Consider the following 13,327-nt stretch of genomic DNA (forward strand, 5'->3'; position numbering starts at 1 on the left):
ATCGATTTATTCGCACCCTTCTTCGACCCCTCCTCCAAGAAAACTCCTTTCATTTATGATTTATTTCCTCTTTTACTATATTGCCCATCTTATATTTTGGGCCTTTTATATAGTCCATCTTTTAATTAGTTTTTTCATCCCAAAAATAAATAATACTAGTATATAAAAAAAAATTATAACGTTTTTGACTTACTGTTAATTTAGGGCATTATATATTAAATGTACTTCATTACTTATTCGACTAATATTTTTTCTCTAAAAAACTAATTCAAGTATTATATGGAGTATTATGATAGTCTATAGATAATTTGTAGAGGACCTATTAAGTTAATATTGAGTGATTATATGTAATTTTGCAGTGGATCTATTAAACTAATATTGATACTGACTGATGAAATGTAATACTATTATTATCTACAACAACGAAAAAAAATGCACAAGTAGGAGGAGGATATCATAATCCATTTCTATCAAATCTACATCACTCAAATATTCTAATTTTTTGTTCACAAAAACAAGATATTGCTTTCTTTTTTTATGCTGTGGAGTTATTCTTATGCTCTATCTTAAACAATTGGAACAAATGATATAATAAATGCTACTTTCCAAATGAAGTTGGACATCGACGTGTTCGTGAGCTTTATTCTCAAAAATTATTAATTGAAAATTGCCACCTTCTTGATTTAATTAATGAGTAACACAACCTGTGATGGGCTTGCCTGATACAGCCGGCCCAATTTGGTTATGAGGGTTATTTTTGTAATTAAAGGGGGAAATAGTATGCGCCAGTTGTTTGGTGAGAGGGTCAAAAACAGCAAATGGGAAAAAAGGGTGGCCCCACATCACGAGGCCGTTTTACTTTTGCTTGAGCCACCTAACAAACCTGCTTATCCCAAATGCCGGTTATGATGCTTGTGGAGTTTGTACAATATATGAGTTTGTATTTTAACTTTTCAACACAATGTCAACACAGTGTAAAATTTCAAGATTTTGACGTCAACACAATTTTAACACAACATCAACTGTTGACATTGTGTTGACTTTTTTGTTGCTATTATTTTATCATCTGTTGATATTTTCTAACGGTCCAGATCATAGTTTGGAGTTTGTACAATATTTAAATGTTGCATTTGATCACATTCCTTGACACCTAATATTTAGAAACTTTTCAATAGTTTGATTTTTTCCATGAACTTTGAACTTAATACATAATATCATAAACTTATATAGTTGTTTAACTTTTTTTCACCAAAAACAAAATCTAACTATGTTAAAATAAGATAGATAATTATATGTGGATTCTAGGGACTTTGTAATTGCATCATTATCATTTTTCAGTGGTAATCATATCTTATGTGATTAATAACAAATGCAATATAGTCGAATTTTGTTATTGGCGGAAACAATTCCAACAATTATTTAAGTTTATGATATTATATGTCAAATTTAAGGTTTACGGAAAAAACAAATTTTGAAAAGCTTTGCAATATTATGCAGTATCCCTTAAAAATAATTAGGGACTTGAGATGGAGTGAATAAGTAGTAGTATTATTTTAGAAAAAGGATTTCACTAAACTTACAAAATTATCCCCATTCATACTCGCGAATATCATTGGTTATCTGCATATCTCCCATCATTATGTGGATTCCCAACTTTTATCCAGAAGTCATTTATCGTATTTCTAAAGTAATAATCCCGTAGTCTATAAAAATTAATCCAATTTATAAATAATACTACAAGTTTTAATGATAAATTGATAAATAAAAGAGAAAGGAAGAAAAGAGGATAAAGTACGAGAGATAGGAAAAGTAAAAGATAATAAGAAAAAAATAGATAAAATGTGATAGAATTTTTTCAATTTTGAAATAAAATTATTTTTTATGAATATCCTAAAATGATAAAGTAAGACTATTTTTCATGGACTGGACGAAAGAAATACTAATAATTGTGAAAATTCAATATTAAATGCTTTTAATACTAATAATGAAAGAAAAGAATTTTTATCTGCAAACCAACTATGGGCGGTGCTGAAAATGGGGTGATAAATCTAGCAGCGCAGTCCTCGTTTATCTGCAAAACAACTTGTTAATCAACCGCACCATGTAACTCTAATAACCTCTTTTGATGGTTTTATCAAGTTCAAGCAAAAAAATCTTTTATAGCCAATTTTTATATTAAAATCATTTTAACTTCGGCATATAAATATTAAATTATTCTTTAATTTATTATAGAATCTTAAAAATGTTAAATATATTTTAAAATCCATCTTTTAAAATTTTGTCTTTATGACAATTTTTTAAGTTTGTATTTATATGTTCTCGCTTATGAATGGAGTATATAGGTGACAATGATCATCTGACATTGATCATTGATCATCGTGTTATCCTAATGTTGAAACTAGAGTAGAGTTGTCAATTGGGTCACACTGGCCCAGTCCAGCACAACCCAAACTAGGTATGTTTTGGTCCATGACAACCCATAAGTGAAACAAAGCAGGCTTGAGTTGGGCTTATTGGTTGAAGTGGGCTCTGAGTCAATTTTCAAACACATACTCAGCCCAAGCACAAATAAGGTCAACAGCTATAGATAGTATATTACACTCCCTCCATTCTTTAAAAATAAAAACTATTTTCATTTTAGTTTGCCCCTTAAAATTAGAAAGTTTCTATCTTAGGAAAACAATTTCTCTCTAATGAGTTGAGACTAATTCTTCACTAACAATACTTCAATCACTTTTTTCTTTATCTCTCTTTTACTTTATCAATTTTACATTAAAATCCGAATTCCTTCAAAAGTTTATATTTTAAAAAAAACATATGAAATAATTATTTATCCTTTAAATTTAACATAATTAAATTTTGTTTTCTTAATTTTTATATTAGTATAAATTTTTTACATACCTCCTTACATTTAAACTTTTTAAAAATAACTACAACAAGATAAATTGAATATACATATTTATTTAATAAATAATGATGTAATATTACATATAATTCTAAAATTATCCAACAAATGTATATATTTGAACTTGTGAGACTAATGGACCCAATTCGTGATGGGCCTGGGAAATAATTCCATGGGGTTGAATTAATTAAGTGGTCATTATCATTTGTGATTGCTCAATACGTTTGTGGCCCGCTACTTATCAAGAACCGTCGGATTGCTATCGCGTGGCATCTCCATGAGGATCACGTCTACCTAGTCGTTGGATTAAGGGTTGTGTATGTTTACTGAGATAAACTCACTCCCTCTCTCACCACCTCTCATTATGCAATGTACTCTCTCTCTCTCTCTCTCTGGATATTTTTCGTGTGCCTTCTCTCTAGAATCTTCTGTCCCTCTCTTTCTCTTCTCTGATCATCGCCGATCTTCTTCTTTGGTCACTCTCTCCCTCATATTTTAGTGAGTGATGAGTGTAGATCCTTCAACCTCTGTGTTGATCGATCGGTTTGTACAAGATCGAACGGTTGAGTTCTAGATCTGTTCATTTTGAGTAAAGATCTTCAGGCGGTTTTCTTGTGATCTGAGAGACCTATAACTTCTAGTGCCTTAGGCTGTGATTCCAAGGTGTTGTGGTGATTTCGTGTGGTAGTCGGCCGGTCTGAAGTAGCACTCAGTGGATCCCTAGGTTTTGGGGTTCGATTGGTCTCGTTGTGCCCCCTTGTGACTAGTTGGTGAAGATAGAGAAGATCTTTGGCCCTGTGAAGTTGCGTGTGCAACCTGAGCCATATCTTATTTTTTCTAACTTTGTTTCCTTTTGGTTTCTTAGTCAGATTCGTTAGGATCTGATTTCTTGTGTTACTAATACATCTATTTAGTGTGCAGATGAAGCGCGCAACTTTCTTGTCTTGGAATCAGAATCGGTTATGGGTTCTGACTAGTGCTAGGATCCTTTAGCTTGTATCTATCTAATAGATTATATTGTATTTTTTTCCCCTTTGATTGTATCTGGTCTGTGTGGTTGGGAGATTGACCATCTCCAACTTGCAATGAAATAAAATAGGTTTCGGTAATTAGTGAATCCTGAATGGTCTGATCCCTACATAACTATAACTGAAAATATTCATAAATGAATTGATCCTCTAAATATATCTATTTTATGCTAATATATTTAATAAAAATATTAAAAATACATTATAATTAAAAAAATGCTTGAAAAAATAATTTTCTACATAACCTAATCAGGCCGCTCAATCCACAAACTAAATGGGTCTAGCCTGGCTTGAGTCCAAATTTATAGAAACAAACACAACTTAATCCGCTTTGGTGGTGGGCCCGACCTAGCCTAGGCCTTGAGTTATCTAGTCGAGGCAGGTATGAGTCGGGCTGGGTCAGCTCTACCCATTTGTCAACTCTTATTTAGAGGACATTTCATTTTTGGACTTGTCTTATTTGCAAAACTTTAATTTATCTTTTAAAATGGACAATGATGTGAATCATTGCACATATACCAAACAATTAAGCTTTTCTAATACTTGTTTTTGTTGTTAAACTATGGATTAAAGACTCATGTCCACAAAAAGTTGAGGCAAAACAACAAGGACGGAGTTGTGGTGACCTTGAGGTCATGGACGGAACTACATATACTTGAGGAGGGGCTTTAGCTCCTAATGAATTCATTTTTTAAACTTTTTTCTATTATAAAGTTTTAAAATTTATTCATATCTTATGGAGTACATATCATCATATAAAAGTCCCTATTAATAATCAAAAAATTATTTTAAAGTAAAATTTTGAAAATTAAGCCCCTACTTATGTTCATTTTTGCGTCTGCCACTATTTGAGGTCATGGGTTCAAATCCGTCACCCGCTGAGAGATTTTCGGTCTTAATCTGCAAACTTGGTCAAACAGAATTAGTCGGATTACACGCGGATTTGGTACACATGTGATAAAACTAAAAAAAATGTTCTTATCTCTGCATTCATTTCATTTCTGACTCGGAGACTTACACAGGTAATAACAGTACCGAGGAAGAAATGAGATACAAGATCGCAGTACCAACTGCATAAGATAAATTGAAAAAAAGTTGCATCCTACATTGAAATATCTCAATTGGAAAGAAAAAAGACACAATAAAACAATTAGACTAATGTACACTGATATGAATTTACAAGACATCTCCTTTTCTTCCCTTGGTAATGGTCGCCAAAAACAAAATCAATCAAAACACAATAAATTCAATGAAGAGAATCCAATCAAACAAAAGCAATATATAAAACTATGATTTTTTTCTTACAAAAATTCAATCTGGATTCTTGGATGCGAAAACGAGAAATGAGAAGGCAAGGTGAAAATGTGTATCCTCCAACCAGAGCCTGCTGTCCGAACCCGTCCTTGTCCGAAACAAGAAAACAGCACAGCCAGAGGAAGGCTTGAACATCCAATCATGCACATCCCACATCAAATCGATCATCAATCCATCCAAAAAGATGCTCTGATTCCCCCTAAAATTCCACTGCAGTCTCTTCACCTCGATCACGCTCTTACCATCCACCTCAACACTCAGCAAGCCTCCCCTAAACCTTATCACAATATCGTGCCACGCCCCTCCCTCGCTGAATCTCCCCCTCGCCGCGTAAACGCCGCCTCCCGAGAGCCTCTCCCCCCGCGATATCAACGAGAACTTTTTTGGCACGCACAATTTCGTCACCTCTTCCAACTCGTGCTCCATGTCCCCGAGCGTCAGCGCCAGCTCAGAGTTGACTAACACCGCCATGTAGAAGCCGGACACGGGTTCGGGCCCTGGCCCGAACCTCGCGCGGCGGAGGTCCCACAGAACGTCGGCCGTCAATCCGCCGGAGTGGAGACGCTCCGACCCCCTTTGGCGGCGGGGAATTTTGAAGTTTCTGCTCAATTTTGGCGCGGAAAATGGGTGGTCGGAGATGGTGATGGAGAAGGCGAGATTCGGAGTGCACCAGGTGATTCTGATTAGAAACTGCTTCTCGTTGGAGAGTTTGACTTTGTAAATTGAGGCGACGGCGGTTTGAATTGAAGGAGGAATTGCGGAGAGAGGTGATGAAGAGGTGTTGTTGGTTGTGTGGTTTGATGCGCCGGAGCAGTATGAATCCGAGACTTTGATCGCGTGCTCGCTGTAGCATATCGCTATGTTTTTCATTTTTCGTTTTTGATTTTAGAAATTGGGAGGAAGATATGAATTGAGCATCGATCGGTGGTAAAAGAGGGTGTGTGTGTTCTTTGCCTTTGAGGGAAGGAAGCTGTAGATTTGTGCCTTTCTTCTGCGAGAGTCTTTTTGTAACTGAAATGATTTTGAGTGAAGAAGAAATCCCAGTTATTGGACAGGTCACCGCAGATTTATGGAGAATCCGTCGCCTTAATGTTTGCATTAATTTATATAATTCAAAACTGAAGTAGGTTTTGTAACATGACAGTTCATGTGTCTAAAAAAAGTATGCGTAGGAACATTACAGCCTAATTATTGGACTATACCAACAATGTTTATAACGTACATAAAATAATATCCATCCATATATCCAGAGGATCATATGTCAGTGACTTGTTTTTAAAAGTAAATGTGACATTATAAAGTTCATGTACGTCCTGATATGTTAGTGTTTTTATACTATTTATTTTAATGCCTTAATTATATACTCCGTATTATTTTCAAACCGATTAATCATCAAATTTACAAATTATATATAGATAAAAACCCAAATTTTATTTATTCCCTTTCCGAAGTAACTCCACAAGGTTTAACAAAAGAAAAGAGGAATAATTTGTAATATGATAAATTCGTTTACCATTTTTAATGTATAAATTAAAATATAATACTCCTTAGTCCTTTCATATCTTGGAATAAATTTCTCATATCGGATAGATGCATAATACTCCCTCCGTCCACAAAAAATGAGAAGTAAGAGATAATAGAAAAAAGTAAGTGAGAAGTAGTGTTAGTGGAATGATGTGTAGAATTATTATTTTTTGAAAACTTTCTATAAATGAATGTGCACTATTTTTTTTACGGCAAAAAATGGTAAATGTGCCCTATTTTTTGTGGACGGAGGGATATAAAAAATTATTTAGCTTCGTAAAAAAATGGATAAAAAGATATAGACATTAAATAAGGACGAAGAGAAGTATAGTAGACATAAAAAGAAATTTAACAATAGTGCATATACTGAACTGAATGATTATAGAGAGAAGTTCATGAACAAGGGATTAATTTAATAAATTAAAAGTGATATTCAAGAAGAGAGTTAATTAATTGACTAATGATTGGTCTAGCTGTCATGGAAATTTTATAGGGGAAAACCAGGATGTTTTGTTTATCATGTTTTGTGTATCATGGTTCAACTGTAGGTTGCAAATCTTTAGTTAGAGAATGAGTTGAGGTTAACTGCAGAGGTTGTCTGGGCATGCGTGGTAATGGAGAGGGATAACTGGGACCACATTAAATCCTTAACAGTGTATGAGTGCAGTATTTTCAAAAGGTAACCGGTAGGACTATTTTACTCCCTCCGTCCCATTAAATATGTAATATTTGAGAATCGTCACATATTTTTATATAGTGTTAATGAAGAAAGAGTAAGTAAGAGAGATGAAAAGGTAGAGATAGAGATGTTTCCGTTTTAGGAAACGTTTCATTTCTAAATTCTAAGAGCATCTCCAATACAGGGGAGGGTGTCGGGAAGGTGTGGGAACGCTTTAAGCGGTTGGCCCATTTTTTGGGGTTTACGATAACGCCCTCCGCATACGAAACTATGGCGGGCCCCGGGGTTGGGGGGGGGTTTCCCGTCGGGGGACTTATAAAATTCACCTCTTTTGGGGGCCCGGGGTGGCGAAGGACTACGGGAAATTCCCGGGGCGAAGGCCGGGGGGCCGAAGGGAAAGGGGGAACTATTGCGTTACGGCGTGCCCCGGGGTTCCCCGACCTCCCCGGTCGGGAAAAGTTTCGTCCCTCCCTCGTTGCTCGCTGCACTCGCCCCGGGTTTGGGCCAAAAACGGGTGCACGGGCCGGGGGGTTCCCCCCATCGCCCCGGGAGGTCCCCGGGGAAACCCCCCCCCCCGCTCACCTTCTTCTAGCCTCAAAAAGCGGGACGTGTACAAAGGGCTTCCAAGATTGGAAGGCCGCAACTCCCATGGAGAAGGGTTTCTTCACTCGTTGGAGCATGAAAATCAGCAAAAGAAAAATACTCCGTATTAGTATAATTATTTATTGAAAATTTTCTATAAATGAATGTGTTCTATTTTTTGTGGATGGCCAAAAATGGTAAATGTGCTCTATGGGCGGAAAGAGTATTAATTTTTTGACGATCATGTCTCATTTAATTACGTATTTTCAAAATAACAGTCTTCACTTAATTATTAGACTTTATAAAGAGGTCAATGACTTATTTTATGTAATACTCCCTTCGTCCATAAAAAATAGAACACATTTACCATTTTTGGCCGTCCACAAAAATAGAGCACATTTCTTTATGGAAAGTTTTCAACAAATAATAACCCTACACATAATTCCACTAACACTACTTCTCACTTACTTTTTCTCCTTCTCTCTTACTTTTTTCCCTTCTCTCTTGTTTTACCAATTTTACATTAAAACTCGTGTCATACACCAATTGCTCTATTTTTTTTGGATGGAGGGAGTATATTAGAATTGGCCCAATTCGATGTGATCTTTTTATTTGCGCATGTGAAAGTCGCACGTACCAGCCCACAAATGCAAGAGTGTGTTGAAAACCTCTATTATGTCCCATATCAACTTGTGAATGATCATGTCTCATCTATAAATTATTGGATAAACCTGCCCAATTAGCCTTTAGCTTAAATAACTAGCAAACGATATAAGGAAATAAACACGAGGAAGAAGTGTTAATTTGTTGGGTAAATAGTCATTTAAATCACCAAATTTGGTCAAAATCTAGTCAATTTCACAAAGTTTAAAATCAACTAATTAAATCACGAAATTTCAATTTTTCTATATTATCTCATGAGTCAAATTATAGGTAGAATCTTTGTTGACGTGGATTGAGATTTAAATCACGAAAAAGATGTGTGTATAACCCAAAGTGTAATCCCAAGGAACTTGTTTTTAAAATTGAATTGACATTTCAAGATCGATTTCAATGTAGAGATGCAAAGATTCCACCTAAAATCCAACCTATGGGATAAACTAAAAATTTTAAACTTCTTGATTTAATCAGCAGATTTTAAACTTTGAGGATAAACTAAATTTACCCAAACTTAAATGATTTAAATGGCTATTTACCCTAATTTATTTATATCTTTCCATAGTCATAAAAGTATCCACTATCAAAGACAAGGAAATATGGATTATTTAGCCGCTAAACTATTAGACTATATATTAGCCCAATGCATAAAGCCTAAATAAGATCCAAGACTAACAAACTTTAATGCATAGTACATAACTTCTTATTAGAACATCCTAATAAAAGCTGGATATTTTATATGTCAGTCATGTATATTTCAATAGTGGATCCAACAAACCAGAAAGTTCCTAGCTAGCTAATTCAATTAAACAATGATTTAATAATAAATTAGGTGCTTATGAAGCACGTACAGTTCGCCTTATAACACTAATGTGGACACAATGTCGATTACAAGAAAAGGTGTCTTAAATATGTAAGCAAATCGCGGTCGGCAAATACTAAACCTTATCCAATCTCATCATACAAAAGCCTTTGATCTGTGTACACACATGTGCGTATGTGTATGAAAAATGAGTATTTGTCGTGGCTAATAAATTTGCACTATTAGACACATGCAGTAGTCGAGTAGCAGTTGGGAACATTAAAGATTGCAATGTTAGAAGAGACTTCACCTCATCTTTTTATATTTTAATGCAGAATTTTTATCAATAAATTAACCATCCAAAATATAACTCCCTCCTTCCAATTTAAGATGATTCACTTTTTACTTTATTTTCTCTATCTTACTTTACTCTCTTATCTTAAGACACAAAATAAAACTGCATAAAATCTCATATCGCCCAAGGAATGAGTTATTTCCCTGAGACGGAGAGAATACTATCTATCATGTCATATTTGATGGAGGCCACGATATTGGAATTCATACCAGAAAATCTGGTTTAGATGATGACGGCAGAGTCAGTGTCTGTGGCGTCGTGTTTATGCTTGTTTTAATGATTTTTCAGTGCAAAAGCTATCACATCTCATGAAATAATAAGTTCTTATCTTTTCTTGTTTTTTAAGTTTTGTTGAGTACTAAATTATAACTACTCCAGTGAATATATATGTGTTTACGCAACCTGCATGGACACTGAAAATAAAATCAAACTAACTGACATTTCATTAATTAACATTCCTTCCTATTTGGATCTCATTTTATTTGTATGGAATTTTTATTCCATATAACAAAGAATAAAATTTTGAATAAGAAATAATTAAAATAAGTGCAATTGTGCAACCTAGGGATCAGTATATAATAATGATAAATATAAACGAAAATTAATTTCTTGAATTTATTTGTTGTCTCCGTCTTAATTAAAGTTTGTCCAAATTAATTGGAATTGATTGAATCGGAATAGAATTGAATTTAATTAATTTATTAATACGATTAACACTATACATTGATTTTCATTATGTATACAATCGCAGTTCATTAAAGTAAAGCGATTGTTTAATTTCAGTTTATTTTTAAATAGATTTTATATTTATGGAAGGCAAAAAGGAGAGATTTGGGAGGATTGGAATAATGTGAGATGGTCGCATTGTCTATTTTAAAGGGCATTAATGATCCACCACCTTCCACCAGCAATGTTTGGTTTGGTGATGCATACGGATGTGGAGTCTTTTGCTAAATAGGCATCTCACCTTCAACCACTAGAAAGACCAATATATTTTTTACATATTAGGGCATAAATTATCAAAACAATCACAAATAGGAGGCTCATAGTCAGGCTAATAGTAATAATAATACGAGAGTCACTATTTTTTTCTAGTTTAAGAATTTTGACCCACCTCTATTTATATAGATTCCTGCCCAATATTTTTTCACTTGATAGAGTGAATACCTTAAAAATTGTCATATATTTAAATTCCATCAACAATTTATGAAGCAAATCATGTACTTGTGAAGAAACGAATATTTTTTCATTCTCCAATGGTAAACAATAATATGTCCTAATGATGAGTTATTTGGTTAATGACAGAAACTAAAATAATTAACTATAAATGAAAATAATTTCATAAAATGAATTCACATAATACTTTCTAAATAAAATGAATTTAATTAATTAACTCATTGTTTGTTAAATTTAATTAATTTATTTTACCAAGAATTATTTAGTTGAAAATGGTCAAAGTTTACGTGATGCATTTATTGATATAGAATATGTTTATCAACGTATGGGAAAATTAAAATATAAATTATAAAATTTCATCATCTGATTATCGTCGAAACTTATATATCTCTAGCTATTGTCATCACCCTTATACTCCCTCCGTTCCATAGAAATAGGCCCTTTAGGGTTGGCACATGTTTTAATGTGTAATTGGTAAAGTAAGAGAGAAGGAGAAAAAATAGTTGAAATTGTGTAGTAGCTGGTGGGACCATAAATGATAAAGTGAAAGAGGGGAAGAAAAAAGAACCATAACTGGATATGGACTATTTGTATGAGACGGACGAAAAAGGAAATATGACTTATTTCTATGGGACCGAGGGAGTAGTATTATCATACACTAATCTATCTGCACAACTTTACTAATGTCATAACTACTTGTGGAGATAAATATAAAAAAATATCACGCAACTGTTAATTATAGTTTGGACCCCAGAGTTGAAATCATATGTCTGTCACTGTCCATATTTATAGTTCCTATATTCATTGTATTTACTCTCTACATCCCATAAAAATAAGGACACTTTCCTTTTTCGCCGGCCCATAAAAATATCTCATTTTCATTTATGAAAAATAATCTCAAACCTATTACCCTTCACCATGTACATTAATTTACATGCAACTTATAGTCTTATACCACTATTTTAACTAAACTTCTCCTCATCTCTCATCTCTCTTAATTTAATAATTATACATTAAATTCCGTGATGCTTGGGAAGGAGAAAGTATTTATTTTATGATTTCACATCATTTCAATGTCATAACCACTTTTGACTATGCTTATATTAACATCATATTTCAGGATGGTGCAGAGTATTAAACCTAAGATTCATTGATTTGTTTGTGAATCTGATATACAATCAGCTTAAATTAATCAAAATATGGCATCAATATATATTTTCGCAAGCTTTCAAATATGTAGAGATAATTAAGCCTCTGGCCCGCAGTTTTGCCTCTAAATAGAAGTTACAGGCTGCTACTAACTATGGCATTATTAATTAATCAAATTATGGCGTCATTAATTGTTTGCGACACGTTTTCATGAAAATTTATGTCGGATGCAAATGTGACATCAATTATAATATGCTTCATTGCTTACAACACACAATTCTTTTTAATGTTTTAAGATGCAAGAAACATCACAAGGACCACTGAATTCGCGCCCATATCTCAATAGCACGCTTAAACTATCAATTCATTGATACGTATGCTAATGTACAAATTTTATGCTCGTATACTTTTTGAGAAAAATAAAAATCCAAGTAATGAGAAGAATATGTAGGTATAGAATATACCTTACCCTGTAATAACTGACAATCAATCAAGTTTGGTGCCAGCCTTATTCTTTGCTTTTCAAATAGCCCAAGTGGGTTATTAATGATATCTATGGATTTATAATACCAATACTCCATCCGTATATGAAAAATAGATCACAATGTTAATGGCACAGATTTTAATATAAAATTAATAAAATGAGAAAAAAGTAGTGTTAGTGGAATGTGAGATCAATATTATTACTAATGTTTAATTGTAGTATTAGGTAGCAAATGTGGGATCCTTTTCAAAATTAGTCTATTTTTCATGGACAACTAAAAATGACAAATGTGATCTATTTTGGATGGATGGAGTTAGAGGTGCCCACGGTTTAGGAACTGGCGGTTACGGTTCCGGTTTTAGAAATTGTTGAATCGGAACCGAACCGCGAGGGTGTTTCGCGGTTACGGTTCCGGTTCCAAACCGGTGGTTTTTCCGGCGGTCTTTTTACGGTTTTTCACGGTTTCGAATCGCCGGTTTTTTGCGGTTCCGGCTTGGTTTCACGGTTTTCTGGCAGGTTTTCGCGGTTCCGGTTTGGAACCGCCCGAAACTAGCGGTTCCAGCACAGTTTCAGTTCGAAAATTTTTGAACCTGAACCGAACCACGATTCAAAAATCGACGGTTTCGGTTCAGGAAAATTCTCACAGTTACGGTTTCAATTTTAACCGCGGGT

The 13,327-nt window shown here is 34.1% G+C and overlaps 1 protein-coding gene across 1 annotated transcript; it reads right to left on the reverse strand.

Moving 5' to 3' along the window:
• Positions 1-5,244: 5,244 nt before the first annotated feature.
• On the reverse strand, positions 5,245-6,117 carry LOC125206204. Its single transcript, XM_048105491.1, has one exon. The coding sequence runs from the start codon at positions 6,115-6,117 to the stop codon at positions 5,245-5,247; it is 873 nt and encodes a 290-aa protein (XP_047961448.1).
• Between the last annotated feature and the right edge of the window lie 7,210 nt (positions 6,118-13,327).

The sequence above is a fragment of the Salvia hispanica genome, chromosome 2 (genome assembly GCF_023119035.1).
Source record: "Salvia hispanica cultivar TCC Black 2014 chromosome 2, UniMelb_Shisp_WGS_1.0, whole genome shotgun sequence".
Classification (NCBI taxonomy): Eukaryota; Viridiplantae; Streptophyta; class Magnoliopsida; order Lamiales; family Lamiaceae; genus Salvia; species Salvia hispanica.

Bases quoted from the DNA above. Each gene is read 5' to 3' on its own strand.
- LOC125206204 (XM_048105491.1), bottom strand. From the start codon at position 6,117: ATGAAAAACATAGCGATATGCTACAGCGAGCACGCGATCAAAGTCTCG.